Below are 16,545 nucleotides of genomic sequence, written 5' to 3'. Positions count from 1 at the left end.
GCAGGCTTGTAACTACACTATTTGGAAAGGCTCATCACCAACACAACTTCCAACATACCACACAATGTTCTTATAATATCCCAGTTGTTTTCCTGACTAATAAGATAATTTATTAATCCTAGAACTATTTTTGTTTCCAGTTAGGGAAGTCACAGTGGCTCCCAGCCTCTCAGGGGATTAGTGTACAACACAGTGAGATACTGAGCAATACAGACCAAGGTATCTCAGGTTTGACCCCAAGACTTTGCTGTGTTAGCCAATAGCCGGGGCAATGGAAGGGGCGCTGGATTGGCCTCAGCAACCCTTGGCTTGGGAGAGGGATAAGACACTCATCATTCATTCTCCTGACTGCTAAAGAAAGACTTTTATATAGTGCCTTTCACAACCGCAGGATGTCCCAAGTGCTTTACAGCCAATTAAGTAATTTTTTGAAGTGTAGTTATCGTTGTAATGTATGAAACGCAGCAGCTAACTTGCACACAGTGCAATGATGAGATAATGACCAGATAATCTGTTTTTTTTTATGCTTGATAAGGTATAAATATTGGCCAGGACACCAGGAAGAACTCCCCTGTTCTTTGAAATAGTGCCATGGGATCTTTTACGTCCCACCAAGATGACAGATGAGGCCTCGGTTTAACGTCTCATCCGAAAGACGCCACCTCCAACAGTGCAGCACTCACTCAGTACTGCACTGGAGTGTCGGCCTAGATTTTGTGCTCATGTCTCTGGAGTGGGGCTTGAACCTACAACCTTTTGACTCAGAGGAGATAGGACCACCCACTTAACCACGGCTGACACCTCCAAACAGGGATCACTGACGCTATCTAGTGATCCTTGTTGGAGTGCATGTTTCTATCTGTGGCTGTTGAATGAGATAAAGATCAGATTCAGCTGTAAACCCCTCCCACTACGGTCACTCAGTTGAGGTATCTGTACCCCGATATGGGTCATTAACTTCATGAGGAGGGGAGGAAATGGGGCACAGAGGAGAAGAAATTGATACAGCAAGGAAGATGCAATGGTTAGATTTCAAACTTTCTTTCCAGAAAATATCAGAAATTGTAAGGCTAAACAGTTAATGGGGAAGGAAAGTCTGGGGAAGGGGGCGAAGAGAATATTTTGTTCAGATCATTTCTCATTTTGTTAACCTCAGGAGAATTTTCTGTGGAACAATTTTAAAACAAAATTTTCTTGCCAGCATGAAATCCCTCGAGTATGATTAGCTCCCTGCTAGATTGCTCTGGTGGTATCCCTGGAGTAGTATAACCCAGGAAACCATGCTACTGGGCAGGGGAATCTGCATTCTCAGGCAGCGGCATGGTTTCATGGGTCGGACAGCCCTGCAGTTGTGGACCCTGCTATTTCCTATTGATCCGCTCCGGGACACAAGGGGATGCTTCCCGTCAGTAAGATCATCGGATCAGCTCAGTAGGGGGAAAATTCCTACTCAAAGGTCTTCCTGCCAGCAATAAAATTGAAATTTATTAAAAATAATTGTAGAAAATTCTCCTGAGGCTAACATTTCCTTTCAGAAGGAGTACTTACAGCAAATATACTTTCCTTCACTCTCCCCTCCCCTCCCCCCCCCACCTTTAACTATGGGTGATATGGTGTTATGATACACTGAACTTTCACCACACAATTTTAAGATCTTGGAAAATGTCATGACTCTCCACCAGGTGAAATTTAAATGTCCACCAGGAGCAGTTAACAAGTAGGGGCAGAGAGGAGACAAAAAGAACGAACGAACGAAGTATTTCTACAGCACCTTTCACGACCTCAGGACATTCCAGAGCACTTTAGAGCCAATGAAGTACTTTTGAAGGGTAGTCACTGTTGTAATGTAGGAAACGCAGCAGCCAATTTGCACACAGCAAGGTCCCACAAACAGCAATTAGATAATCTGTTTGTGATGTTGGTTCAAGGATAAATATTGGCCAGGGCACCGGGGGGGGGTGGGGGTGGGGGAACTTCCCTGCTCTTCGCCAAAATAATGCCGTGGGATCATTTACGTCCATCTCAGAGGGCAGACGAGTCTCACTAGTCACCCATATATCAATCTCCCACACCAAATCATAAGCAAAATTCTGCAGATGCTGGAAATCTTAAATAGAAACAGAAAATGCTGGGAATACTCAGCAGGTCAGGCAGCCTCTGTGGCGAGAGAAACAGAGTTAACATTTCAAGTCAATGATCTTTCGTCAGAACAGATGAAAGGTCATCGACCTGAAACGTTAACTCTGTTTCTCGCTCCAGAGATGCTGCCTGACCTGCTGAGTATTTCCAGCATTTTCTGTTTTTATTTCAATCTCCCACACCTCCTGGTAACTGTGGAGGACAAGGAGAAAGTCCCAAATGGGGAAGGTTCACAGCAGAGAGGGAGATGAAAAAGGTGTGGGTGTAATATATGACCAAAGATGTGCAGCAACAGTGGTGCCCGCTCCAGTATATGTTAACCCTATTCCTACAAATACAAACACAGTTTCACAAGGAAAGGTAATGTGTTAACTTTCACTACACTGGCCAGAGTTTTCCACATTAATTGTTCTCACTCAGGCCAACATCCCCAGCATTGAAGCTCTGATGGACGGGCCACATCGTCCGCATGCCCGATACGAGACTCCCAAAACAAGCGCTCTACTCGCAGGTGGGCAGAGGAAACACTTCAAGGACACCCTCAAAGCCTCCTTGAAAAAGTGCAACATCCCCACCAACACCTGGGAATCCCTGGCCCAAGACCGCACAAAGTGAAGGAGAAGCATTTGGGAAGGCGCCGAACACCTCAAGTCTCTTCGCCGGGAGCAAGCGGAAGCCAAGCACAAACAGCGGAAGGAGCGCACATCAACCCAAACACCCCACCCGCCCGCCCCTTCAACCACCGTCTGCCCCACCTGTCACAGAGACTGTAGGTCCTACATTGGACTCGTCAGTCACCTGCGAACTTGTTTTTAGTGTGGAAGCAAGTCATCCTCTTTTCCGAGGGACTGCCCAAGAAGAGAAAGAAGAAGAAGAATTCTGTTTGAAGTATATCATGCTTGGAATTAATTCAATCACAAAAATGCAACATAACAATGGGGTTTTGGGGGAGGGAGTGCGAAAGAGAGTCTGTGCATCCACAAACAAAATAAATGTCAGGTTCTGATCGAGGACTGCAAACAAGTAGAACATAATTAATAACTTGCCCACAACTAAAACTGATTTAGGCTAAAGGCATAATTAAATCTGAACTCCCTTAATCTTAAAAGCTTTACAAAGCAACAACTAAAGAATGTTCTGCAGTAAACAAGGCTAGTTTACATTATAAGTGGATGCCAGCTCTAACTGCACAATACAAAAGATTTCCCTCACCAGCGCAGACAATCCATTATCGCCTTGACATCGGCACTGGCCCCTTTTAAGCTACTTAAGTCTCAACAATCTTTCTGGCTGATCTGTATTCTTTTACACCAGTCGGGATATTAAACTAGTTCAGACTTGTGCTGTTCTGAGCCTGTGCCAGGTACCATTCTCATCCTCCTTGATTTATACTGATGCCAGCTAAAGGAGGAAAAGCAAACATAGCACCTCTCCACGCCCAAACTCACAATATCAGGTTCCAGCAATACAAGGTGAAAACAAGTCTACACGCTCAAAAAAATGAAGATGCAACGCTTTATTATATTTCATGTACAGGAAACTCCTTTTTATCCGGCACCAACGGAACCAGCGTGGTGCCGGTTTATCAAAAAGTCCGGATTACAGAGAGGTATAGTAAAAGGTACGAGAGCTCCGTACACAGCCACAAATCCAGGCTTCCCTGTTGCTTAGCAACAGGTGCAGGAACCCCGGCCACAGACCAAGCGTCCCTGTTGCTTAGCAACAAGTGCAGGAACCCCGGTTACACAGCCACAGATCCAGGAACAGCCACTAATATGAAGTAAAACTTACCTGAACCTACTCCTGAATTTTGCCGGTTAACAGAGATTTCCGGTTATTTAGGTGCCGGTAAATCGAGAGTTTCTTGTACAATGAATTATTCTGAAGTACAGTGGCTGCACACGGTGTAGGCAAATGCAGCAGCAAGATCCCACAAACAGCAGTGGGAAGAACATAGGTACCAAACTCAAAGAGCGGAGCAACAGCTCCAAAAAAGTTGACATTTCAAAAAAGTGTACAACTGGAAACAGCCATGAGCAAGACCACAGCTTCAAGATAACCCAAGTGCTTAAAAATGGTTTTTATTGCATTGGATTTCTGAGCAGGCTGATAGTTTCTAACGTGCATAGAACAGTCGAAATCTCAGTCTCTACATCGTTATGTACTATAAGTAGGTCCTGATTTCAAGAGCTGATCATCTATAAAAATTATATTTCAATATTAGGAGCCTCGTGGTTACCAGCTGAAACACTAGGCCGAGCAGAATGTCAATATCTTGGCTTCATGCTGTCCAAGCAGTTATATCGATCATCGAATCTTACTGCACAGGAGGCCATTCGGCCCATCGTGCCTGCTCTTTGAAAGAGCTACCCATTTAGTCCCACTCCCCTGCTCTTTCCCCATAGCCCTGCATTTTTTTCCTTTTGAAGTATTTATCCAATTCCCTTTTGAAAGTTATTATTGAATCTGCTTCCACCACCCTTTCAGGCAGAGCATTCCAGATCATAACAACTCGCTGCGTAAAAAATTCGACTCATCTCTCTTCTGGCTCTTTTTCCCCAATTACTGTATCTTAAATAACCTGCGAGACATTGGATGTGATAAAGAAAACAAACCCTGGGATAAGATGCCTTAATGCTCCCCTTTTTAAAATCACAGGTGTAACTTCAGTAGCAGCTTCAGACAAGTACAGCACTGCCTTTTTAAATGGATCTTTAGCATGATTTTCTGCTTCGTCCTGGCACCAGCGTTGCCTCAGATTCCTGTTAAATGGACAAATCTGTGGCAGATGGAGTTCAACATGGACAAGTGTGAGGTCATTCACTTTGGACCCAAGAAAGAGAGATCAGAGTATTTTCTAAATGGCGAGAAGCTAGGAACTGTGGAGGAGCAGAGAGATATAGGGTAGAAATCAAGTACAGAAATCACACAAAAAAAGGCTAATGGAATGTTGGCCTTTATCTCAGAGGAGCTGGAATACGAAGGGGTGTAAAGTGATGTTACAGCTGCACAGAGCTCTGGTTAGACCCCATTTGGAGCACTGCATTCAGTTCTGGGCACCGCACCTCAGGAAGGATATATGGGCCTTGGAGAGGGTGCAGCGCATTTTCACCCGAATGATACCTGGGCTAAGAGTGTGGACAGGTTGCAAAAACTTGGATTGTACTCTCTTGAGTGCAGAAAATTAAGAGATGATCTAACTGAGGTGTTTGAATGATTAAAGGATTTGATAGGGTAGATCAGAAACTATTTCCTCTGGAGTCCAGAACAAAGGGGCATAACCTTAAAATTAGAGCTAGGATGTGTAGGGGTGATGTCAGGAAGCAATTTTTAACACAGGAAATCTGGAACTCTCTTCCCCCAAAAAGCTGTTGAAACTAGGGGTCAATTGAAAATTTCAAAAGTGAGATTGATAGATTTTTGTTAGGCAAGGGTATTAAGGGTTACTGAACTAAGGCTGGTAGATGGAGTTAAGATACAGATCAACCATGATCTCACTGAATGGCGGAACAGGCTCGAGGGGCTGAATGGCCTCCTCCTGTTCTTATGTTCCTAAAATAGTGCCATGGGATCTTTTACATCCACCTGAGAAAAAGGAAAACACTTAGAATAGAACCCGTTATCTGGTACCTTGTGCCTGGAAGCCTGTTCGTATATCTCTCACTGAAATTGTGAAGAGCAGGTTTAGAGAGATAGCTAGAGTCCAACCCTAAGAAACAGGCCACTGCAGCCAGCACTGCTGAAAAACATGCTCTGTTTCACATTAAAGGGCAATGGTGCAGCAAGGTGCCCTGATCGCCAAGGTTCAGACTGTTTGTACCGTGTCTGATGCAATCCTAAGTCACTGAAGTGACAGGTTAGTGCTTACATGGGCACGGGTTCGATGGGCAGAATGGCCTTCTGTGCTGTAACCATTATATAATTCTACATACAAGTCTAGAAATGAATGTGAATGAGGTTACAGAAGAAAATATCAAATACCTCTCTCTATTTTAACACATAAATTAACCCATTTCTTTACTGTTAAAATAGTGGAGAGACGAAGTTGATATGAGCAAATTAAACCTTTGTACGGTAACACAATATTTGCAGATGATAGTGTTATATCATAAAATCCACCCCTAAAATGCAATGAAGCCCATGAAATGACAGATATTCTCTACATTCTATGAATAAGCTGAAAATAGTAAACTTATTAATTTAAACGTTTCCCTAGCCCCCAAAAAGACAAAGAACAGTATCCAATTGTTCAGGCCAGATTCTCACCTGGTTTCATTTAGCTCCATTTCTTCATCCTTCTCTTTGTCGTGTTCCAAGCTGTAAAAGTGCAACAGATTAGCGTGGTTACATCACCTTCACTTGTCCTTGTGACAATATTTTCTTTGCAAACATACAAATCTACCAGTTCCCAACCAGAACAGCCAGCCAGGCAGGTTGTAGAAGTATTACACTGTGGCCCAGTCCTAGTTTTGAAGAGCAACGTTCTCCTCCTTTTACATTTAAAGCCTATTCCCCGCAGCCCTAGTGAAGGTGCGTCCAATGGTAGATCAAGAGACCCATGAGTCTCCCCACTGCTGCCTGAACAAAGTAAGTTGGGCAATTCACTCCGGGGAGGGCCATTAACAATGCAAGACACGTGCGCTGGGAGTCGACAGCACCACAGTAATATCGACTCAGGTTCTGTAGTGGTTATGTTACCGGACTCGTAATCCAAAGGCCTGGACTAATAGTCCAGAGAACACGAGTTCAAATCCCACCATGGCAGTTTAACCATGGAGCTGTTGGATTGTCGTAAAAACCCAACTGGTTCATTAATGTCCTTTAGGGAAGGAAACTTGCCATTTTTTACCCAGTCTGGCCTTATATGTGATTCCAGTCCCACACCCAACGTGGCTGTCTCCTAACTGCCCTGAGGTGGCCTAGAAAGCCACTAAATTGTATCAAACTCAGGGCAACTAAGGATGTGAAAAATTCCAGCCTTGCCAGCGATGCCAACACCCTGAGAATGAATTTAAAAAAAGAGAAAGACACAACTCATGATTACTTATGTTAATCACCACCTCTCGTCACCACTGGCAGAACAGAGCTGAGGCACAGAGCTAAACCACAGAGTGCAACATACTGTAAACAGAGTGGGAAGTTGAGAATTTGGAGAGAAAGAGAGTGGGAATTTGGTGCAGAGGGGGAAGGAGGTGCTCCTTTTTGTCTTTAATACTTGTAATGGTTTGTATAAGTTTGGGGCAGTAAGTAGTTAACATTTTGTTCAGTGTTTTAGCACTTACTGTATTAAAAAACTTAAAACAGGCTAAAAAATAATTACATATAAATAAATATGGACTAAGATGAAGTCCCAAAGATAAAGAACTAGGAACGAGGATAATTAAACCGGGTTGAAAAAAGAGAGATTTTCCAGTAGCATCCACTGGGCTGGGGTAAAGAACCCCCGGACCCCGAGACCTCACAGGACAGCAGGTTGGTGATTGGTTGATGAGGAATACATTCTTTTGCTCTCTAAGCGAGGGGAGTGGTGTAAACGAGAAACTAGGAACCTGTAGCTAATACTTTATTAAATTATTCATTTAAACTAGTTAAATTAATTAGTTTAAAAAAACCTAAATATAAACCAAGTGAATTAATTACATAAAACGTTAATTCATTAAATATATAAAACAAGTTTAGATAGAGATGGCAGTGCAGGAAGTGCAACCACATCAGTACTAAGTGTCTGCAACTCGAGGGACTTCAGCTCAGAGGTGTTGAGCTGGAATCCGAGGGGCAGACATTGCGATGCATCAGGGAGGGAGAGAGTTACCTGGACATTTTGATCCAGGAGGCAGTCACATTTCTTAGGTTAGGTAGTGGTTTAGATTTGGTTACTGGTCAAGATTTGGTTATTGGTCAGGGACAGGAGGATGTGACTGTGACTCAGGTAGGTAAGGGGACCACAGCTGTAGTGGTGGAGATGTTCTTAACCCTAGCACCGGGTGGTGGAGGAGCCTCACCCTTGGTCATTGTCCAACAGGTATGGGGTACTTACTACCGGTGTGGATGAGAATAAAGACTGACGGGAGAATAGGCAAATTGACCACAGCTCGTGGTGCAGGAGGCCATTCAAATGGGGGGAGTGAAAAGGAATGTGGTTGTGGTAGGCGACAGTATAGTTAAGTGGATAGATACTGTTCTCCGCAGCTGCAACCGGGAGTTCCGAAGGCTGTGTTGCCTTGCCCAGTGCCAGGGTTAAGGACATCTCCTCGCGGCTGGCGAAGAACTTGGAGCAGGAGTGGGAGGATGCCGTTATCGTGATCCACATAGGAACCAACGACATAGGTAGAACTAGGAATGAGGTTCTGCTGAGGGAGTTTGAGGAGCTAGGGTACAAATTGAAAAGCAGAACCTCAAAAGATGATACTTTTCATTCAGATAAGTTCTTGTTCACCTTCACTGTTACTTATTGGTGGGTTTCTTTTCATTCTTAGATAGGTGAATTGACCAGAGTACAGGGTGAAAACTTTACCCATTCATCTGGCTGGTCTGCATGATCCCCATAAATAACTGTTTGGACACAATGAACAATTTGAACCAGTGAGCCGAAAAGCAGCATTGTAGAATTCTATAATTATTGATAGCAGTTTACACGTGAGAGTAACCTAAAGATTGAATAGGAATTACAGTCGAATATTAGTAATGAAGAAGTATGAACCTTTATGCGTTAAATTACTGGTGTAAAAGTTGAGATGAAAAGCTAACAAATGTGTTTTACCAGCAAAACATCACTTCTAATTCTGTGGTAAATTCTGTTGCTTTCAAATCCCTCCGTGGCCTCGCCCCTCCCTATCTCAGTAACCTCCTCCAGCCCTACAACCCTCTAAGATCTCTGCACTCCTCCATTTCTGGCCATTTGTACATCCCCAATTTCCTCTGGAATTCGCTCCCTAAACCTCTCTACCTCTCTCCTCCTTTAAGACGCTTCTTAAAATCTACCTCTTTGACTAAGCTTTTGGTCATCTGTCCTAATATCTCATGTGGCTCAGTGTCAAATTTTGTTTCATAATGCTCCGGTGAAGCTCCTTGTGACGTTTTGCTATGTTAAAGCATTAAATAAATACAAGTTATGGTAAGGTCGATTAAGAGGCTTACGGTTAAGTCATAACAGAGTGTGGCATATCCAGTATTAACACGATTCATATGCTGGCAACTATTGTTATATGAATATTGGTCAGCTCTGAAATTATACTGTGAAGATTAGTGTACGAATGCATAACACATGCAGTTAAATTCACTTGGCCTCAACCTTAAACACCTCTTAAAATTTAAATCAATTTGTTAAGCACATGTACACTAGTCTTTGCAAATACAATTTCACGGTCTTAATTTCTGATTATTGTACTTTAAAAACACACAAGTATTACAGATCAGAAGGAATAATTTGGAAAATCTCTTGATAAAACAATACATGATTTATAAATATTAATCGATCTCCCAGGATGTGGGACAAAAAGAGACAAAACCAAGTGTCTTCATGTAAAGAGAGGTTAGAGTGCAGGGGATAATTGGACCAGGGCGTGCAGATGTAATTCAGTCCCATTATTAAAGTCATACATTCTATTCTTATTTTTGTTTTCCATTATAAATTCCTACCCCCACATTTATAATGGAAAGTGTTTACACAAGAGACTGTTAACAGAAGTGGAAATGCATGGAATTGGTGGCAACCTACTGGCTTGGATAGGGAATTGGTTAGGAGACAGAGAGATGGGATAATGGGTGTGTCCTCCAGTTGGCAGGATGTGACAAGTGGTGTGTCCCAGGGATCTGTACTGGGGCTGCAGCTTTTCACTATATTTATAAATGACTTGGATGAAGGAACAGAGAGTTGTATATCCAAGTTTACTGACAACACTAAGTTAGGTGGCACAGTAAATAGTGTAGATGGGAGCAGAAAGTTGCAAAGGGACATTGTTAGATTCAGTGAGTGGGCAAAACTGTGGCAGAAGTAGCTCAATATGGGAAACTGTGAGGTCACCCACATTGGACGCAAGAAAGATAAATCAGAGTATTTTCTAAATGGTGAGAAGCTCAGAACTGGGAATGAAGAGAGAGCTTTAGGAGTCCAAGTACAGAAATCACTAAAAGCTAGTGACAGGGACCAAAAATAATTTAAAAACCCTTTATCTCAAGAGAGCTGGAATACAAAGGGGTGTAAAGTTATGTTGCAGATGTACAGAGCTCTGGTTAGACCCCACCTGGAGTACTGCATTCAGTTCTGGGCACCGCACCTCAGGAAGGATATACTGGCCTTGGAGAGGGTGCAGCGCAGATTCACCAGAATGATACCTGGGCTAAGGGGCTGGACAGGTTGCATAAACTTGGGTTTTATTCGCTTGAGAATAGAAGATTAAGGGGTGATATTATTGAGCTGTTTAAGATGATTGATAGGGTAGATAGAAATGACTTCCTCTGGTGGGCGAGTCCACAAGGAGGCATAATCTTAAAATTACAGCTCGGCTGTTCAGGGGTGATGTCAGGAAGCACTTCTTCACACAGAGGATAGTGGAAATTTGGAACACTTTCCCTCAAAAAACTGCTGAGGATGGGGGTCAATTGAAAATTTCAAAACTTAGATTGATAGATTTTTGTTAGGTAAGGGTATTAAAGGTAATGGAAGCAAGGCAGGTAGGTGGAGTCAAGATACAGATCAGCCATGATCTAACTGAATGGCGGAACAGGCTCGAGGGGCTGAATGGCCTCCTCCTGTTCCTATGATGTAAAAGAATCATGCTGTAATTACATCTGCCTGCCAGTGGTGGCGCTACAGCAGCTTCACCGGGGAAGAGGGCAATTACAGCGTGACACGTTTACATGAGCAGTTTTCATTTTAAATGTGGACACAGGAATTTATAGGGGAATTTGACAGGAAGTGCACAAACACGCATGAATTTTAGTAGATATATAATACATATATATTCATATAAAAACATTGGGGAACAATCTGACCAATAATGATCGATGCAAAGATTTAGAATTATTTTCATGGTTAAACATGTATTGACAAAGTTAATGCTTCTGCAGTATAAATATTAATTTAGGATATAGTCAGTCACATTTTGAAGCCAAGTTAAAGAATCAAGTCCACAGGAAAACTTACTTAACTTGGTTAACAATGAGGTTAAGCCGCAGCTGAAAGCAAATCAGTTTCTGGCACTGCATTAATAATTGAAAAATGATGAGATTCTGAATGTACGCTGCATTAGTTCAGTCAGGCCTCAAAACAAATCACTTTATATGTGCCCAAAGACGTTTAAAACAATGTGCCAGCTTATTCTTGCCTGTGTCATTTTCGAAGGTGATAAGTGGGTGGGAGTGGGGGAAATCGGAGAAAGGATTGAGCTTGTTGATTGAAATAGCTTTTTTTGTTCTCGTTTTCCTGCTCCAATGCTGCAAATTGTACACTGATGCTATTTTTGAAACAGTAATTCTCTAACAGTTGACTATTTTCATATGCCTGCATCCAGCTGGTGGTTCTCGTGACTGAATATCCTACCTTGCTTGCATGAGAGGAGATAAAACATAAGGAGGGGAAAAGTTGAATTCTCCATCCAAATCCAGCCACTCACAGGAGCCACTGCTTGCCAGAGACACACTGCTACTCTATACAAGTGGGAGAAAAACACTAATGTTAGATAAACTGAAAACAACAGAAATTCATTTATTTAAAAATTTAGCAACCTCCCACTCACTGTGTGTCAGCTGTGGCTCAGTGGGTAGCATTCTTGCCTCTGAGTCAGAAGGTTGTGGGTTCAAGTCCCACTCCAGGGACTTGAGCACAGAAATCTAGGCCAACACTCCAGTGCAGTACTGAGGGAGTGCTGCACTGTCGGAGGTGCCATCTTTCGGATGAGATGTTACACCGAGGCCCCGTCTGCTCTCTCAGGTGAACATAAAAGATTGTATGGCACTATTTCGAAGAAGAGCAGGGGAGTTATCCCCGGTGTCCTGGCCAATATTTATCCCTCAATCAACATAACAAAAACAGATTATCTGGTCATGATCACATTGCTGTTTGTGGGAGCTTGCTGTGTGCAAATTGGCTGCCGCATTTCCCATATTACAAGTGACTACACTTCAAAAGTACTTAATTGGCTGTAAAGTGCTTTGAGACGTCCGGTGGTCATGAAAGGCGCTATATAAGTGCAAGTCTTTCTTTCTTTCACTTCCTCTCACACACACAAACTCAGATCAGCAACATAAGTTGGGAGAAAGGAGCACTGCAGCCATGGCTACTCCAAGATTCAAGCAGGCAAGGCAAATAAAATGTTAATATCTTTGTCCTTTCAAGGTGGGAGACTCAGCAACGGGCTGTGTAAATTAATTAGGCTTTAGAGATGGAGCTCCAGTATTAATTGTATTAGCTCTAGGCGTTGGCCCACTATCATAATGTGTGAGCGTACGAGCGTGCAAGCACATGGAAAGGTTCTGATCTCATTCAGAAAGGGGTTGCAGTATTAACTTACACCCAAATCCATTTATCGCAGGTTTCACACATGCCCAAATGGCCATTTACAGAGTGACATTGGCAGATGCCTGTGAGGAGATTACCTACACATCTCTCAGCCAACCAACGATCCATGTCATGGAGCTGAATTTGAAAATGAAAGGATGGGAGGGAATACAATAACTTTATTAGGGCTTAATTAGCCTGCCCTGCCAATAATATGGTGTTTTGCTACACTGAAGACACTATATACATTTTATTTGTTCTCGGGATGTGGGCGCCACTAGCAAGGCTGGTATTTATTGCCCATCTCTAGTTACCCCGAGAAGGTGGTGGTGGTGTACCAACAGAATGGCTCGCTAGCCACTTCTGAGGGCAGTTAAGAGTCAACCACACTGTTGACTCTTGTAAGTTGTTTAATTGCAACCTAAAAATGGATAGTGAGTACATGAAGACGACTCATTCAAACTCTGCCCACATGTAATTATAATCAATAAATTAAAAATAAAATTTATACATTGCAGTAAACTCGTCAGACTATTTTAAGGCAAAATGCCCAAAGCGCAAAGATGGCCTCTGAGAAAACCCTACAAAGCAAAACAGAGCTTTCCAGCACAGAATTCCTGGGGATTTGGAGCCCTGCATCACTCAGTGAATTTAAAGAGTTTCTCTCATTGATGTGCTGTTCTTATATTAAATGCCTATTCATGAGGCCAGTTATACATCAGCCTTGCATTTAACAGTTTTAAAAATAGGATTCCAGGCAACACACTGAAAAATTAAGGACTTGCAAATAAACCACCTCAATTTCAACTCAAGAAGTGAACATTCTGAAGCTCCTTGTACACAGAACCAGTTTGATTAAATAGCAGAAGCTTTAAGCCAAACCTCGGAGTGCTTTACAAGAGGTGAGCTAACGGGTCACGGGTCTGGCACTGCTCCTTTTGCATTGCTAAGAACTCTCAATCAACACTGACTGGTTTACACATCTACCTTGTGATTACAAATGAGGGAACGGGAAAATTATAAGTACAATAAATTTGATTATACGAATTCTACTATATACCTTAGCCTGGCTCTATATTGGTATCGAGATATCTAAAAGGCTAAACTTCCCCTCGACCCAGAACCCTAGGAATTAAATTACATTGATTTACTTGTCATTCTGAAGACAGTCCTTAGGCACAAACATTTCTTATTCATCCTCCAGGTCCATAACCTAATCAATACACTTCAGTCTGGTTCCCTCCCTACACCAACAACTTGTTTCCTAGCTACACTCCAACTTTAAAATACTGTAGCAATCCTCCTCTCCCCAACCACAAGAACTGTGCGTTTGTTGGGCAAAGGGATCTGTATTTCTTTCCACCTAGTAACAAGTAACACTGCCAACAATGGACCTTATCCAGAAACCTCAGGACAGAGTACCCTTTACTACAGAGGAAAGTTTTCATTTCCCACTTCCCTATGGCCTCTCAAAGTGACAATGCTGAATTGCCAGCACATTACAGCAGATTTCTGTCCACTGGGAAGCTGGGCGAAAGTGCCTGAACTAGCCTTGCTTCTGATCCATAGAAGTTGGATTCTGATCAAACTCAGAGATGCCAGTGTTCTAACTCACTAGCTCACCAGGTCCTTCACCGCAGCACAAATTGCCGTCAGCTCCAAACCTGGATTCCCTGGTCGAGTCCTTTAATGCTACCTCTACCAAGTCGAAGTTACATAAAAATGGCTGTGCTGTGGATTTTCCTTTGAATTTTCAAAAAGTGCGACCCTGGCCTGTTTCACTATTCAAAAAAGGTGGTAGAGAGAAAACGGGGAATTATAGACCGGTAAGCCGGACATCGGTAGTGGGGAAAATGCTAGAGTCCATTATAAAAGATGTAATAGCAGAGCACTTGGAAAACAGTGACAGGATCGGACAAAGTCAACATGGATTTACAAAAGGTAAATCATGCTTGACTAATCTACTGGAATTTTTTGATGATGTAACTGATAGAATAGATAAGGGCGAACAAGTGGATGTGGTGTATTTGGACTTTCAGAAGACTTTTGATAAGGTCCCGCATAAGAGATTAGTGTGTAAAGTTAAAGCACATGGGATTGGGGGTAAGGTACTGACTTGGATAGAGAACTGGTTGGCAGACAGGAAGCAAAGAGTTGGAATAAACTGGTCTTTTTCCGAGTGGCAGGCAGTGACTAGTGGGGTACCGCAGGGATCGGTGCTAGGACCCCAGCTATTCACAATATATATAAATGATCTAGACGAAGGAACTAGATGTAATATCGCCAAGTTTGCAGACGACACAAAGCTGGGTGGGCATGTGTGCTGTGAGGAGGATACCAAGAAACTCCAGTATGATTTGGACAGGTTGGGTGATTGGGCAGATGCAGTATAATGTGGATAAATGCAAGGTTATCCACTTTGGTGACAAAAACAGGTAGATTATTACCTGAACGGCAATAGATTGGGAGAAGGGGAAGTGCAACGAGACCTGGGTGTCCTTGTGCACCAGTCGCTGAAGGTAAGCATGCAGGTGCAGCAGGCGGTTAGGAAGGCAAATGGTATGTTGGCCTTCATAGCGAGAGGATTCGAGTACAGGAGCAAGGATGTCTTGCTGCAGTTGGTGAGACCACACCTTGAGTATTGTGTGCAGTTTTGGTTGCCTTATCTGAGGAAGGATGTTCTTGCCATGGAGTGCAGCGAAGATTCACCAGACTGATACCTGGGATGGCAGGAATGACGTATGAGGAGAGATTGGGTCGATTGGGCTTATATTCGCTAGAGTTTAGAAGAATGAGAGGGGATCTCATTGAAACTTATAAAATTCTAACAGGACTAGACAGACTAGATGCAGGATGTTCCCGATGGCAGGGGAGTCCAGAACCAGGGGTCACAGTCTAAAGATAAGGGGTAAGCCATTTAGGACAGAGATGAGGAGGAATTTCTTCACCCAGAGTGGTGAACCTGTGGAATTCTCTACCACAAAAGGCAGTTGAGGCCAATTCATTAAATATATTCAAGAAGGAGTTAGATATTTCTTAAGGCTAAAGGGATCAGGGGATATGGGGAGAAAGCAGGGACAGGGTACTGAATTTGGATGATCAGCCATGATCTCATTGAATGGCGGAGCAGGCTCGAGGGGCCGAATGGCCTACTCCTGCTCTTATCTTCTATGTTTCTGTGCAGTATATGCTACGTAACAATATTTTGCAGGATGGACAACACAAATCTCAATAATTTATTAATCACACCAAAACTTATGGAATTATTATTGCTGCTACACTGCAAACTACAAAAGACATTTATTAATTAAGTATATATGGTCAGAGTATAGAAACTCACAGCTCTCCTTTTTCTCAACTTTGCAGCTTCTGTTGGATGGTTAAACCTGAACTTGTGCACCCTGCCCAGTACGATAACAGCACCTGCAAAACAAATTGAATCATGCTAAATAAAGCACAGAAGTAAAGGAAGAACAGACCCTGTTATTATAGATCTATGAACAACATATGGACACTGTCAGCTTGCCACAAAGAAAATTTTTTGAAAAAAACAGCATTTTTCTAGACAAGAACTTTTAAAATAATTTAAAAAATCTTTTGGGAAATGTTATTTTGTGTGGCATTGTTTGTGGGCAGTGAGAGTTCTGGAACACTGTTGTGATGTTTCGCTGCTAACTTGGTCTCAGGTTATTTTGTTTGGAAGTGATACAAGTAGATCATTGTCACTGCTCTTGCCGTTAAGAGAGCAATTGTAATGGCTTGTAAATTTCTGGCTCCAGGTTAGAAGAACGCATCATGAAATGATCAGCTTTTTTCTCCTCTTTATAAAATTGTGTTGCATCGGTAACGAGGTATGACACTTTGAATTGAGATGGGAATACGCTAAACGCAAGGTTTTTTTTTACATA

At 42.6% G+C, this 16,545-nt stretch overlaps 1 protein-coding gene across 1 annotated transcript in view; it reads right to left on the bottom strand.

Annotated features, from left to right (window-relative positions):
• stard9 (StAR-related lipid transfer (START) domain containing 9) overlaps positions 1-16,545 on the bottom strand; it is a 284,572-nt gene that overhangs the window by 82,694 nt on the left and 185,333 nt on the right. Inside the window, exons 19-21 of the mRNA XM_086003792.1 lie at positions 15,978-16,060; positions 11,681-11,787; positions 6,406-6,456 (exon numbers count right to left, since the gene is read on the bottom strand). Coding sequence (XP_085859918.1) covers positions 6,406-6,456; positions 11,681-11,787; positions 15,978-16,060 — 241 coding nt within the window. The remainder of the gene's footprint in view (positions 1-6,405; positions 6,457-11,680; positions 11,788-15,977; positions 16,061-16,545) is intronic.

Source organism: Somniosus microcephalus, chromosome 12, assembly GCF_052327205.1.
Source record: "Somniosus microcephalus isolate GS21.2 chromosome 12, FLI_Smic_1.0, whole genome shotgun sequence".
NCBI lineage: Eukaryota > Metazoa > Chordata > Chondrichthyes > Squaliformes > Somniosidae > Somniosus > Somniosus microcephalus.
The sequence above is the reverse complement of the archived record's forward strand: the minus strand, read 5'-3'. Positions and strand labels throughout refer to the sequence as shown.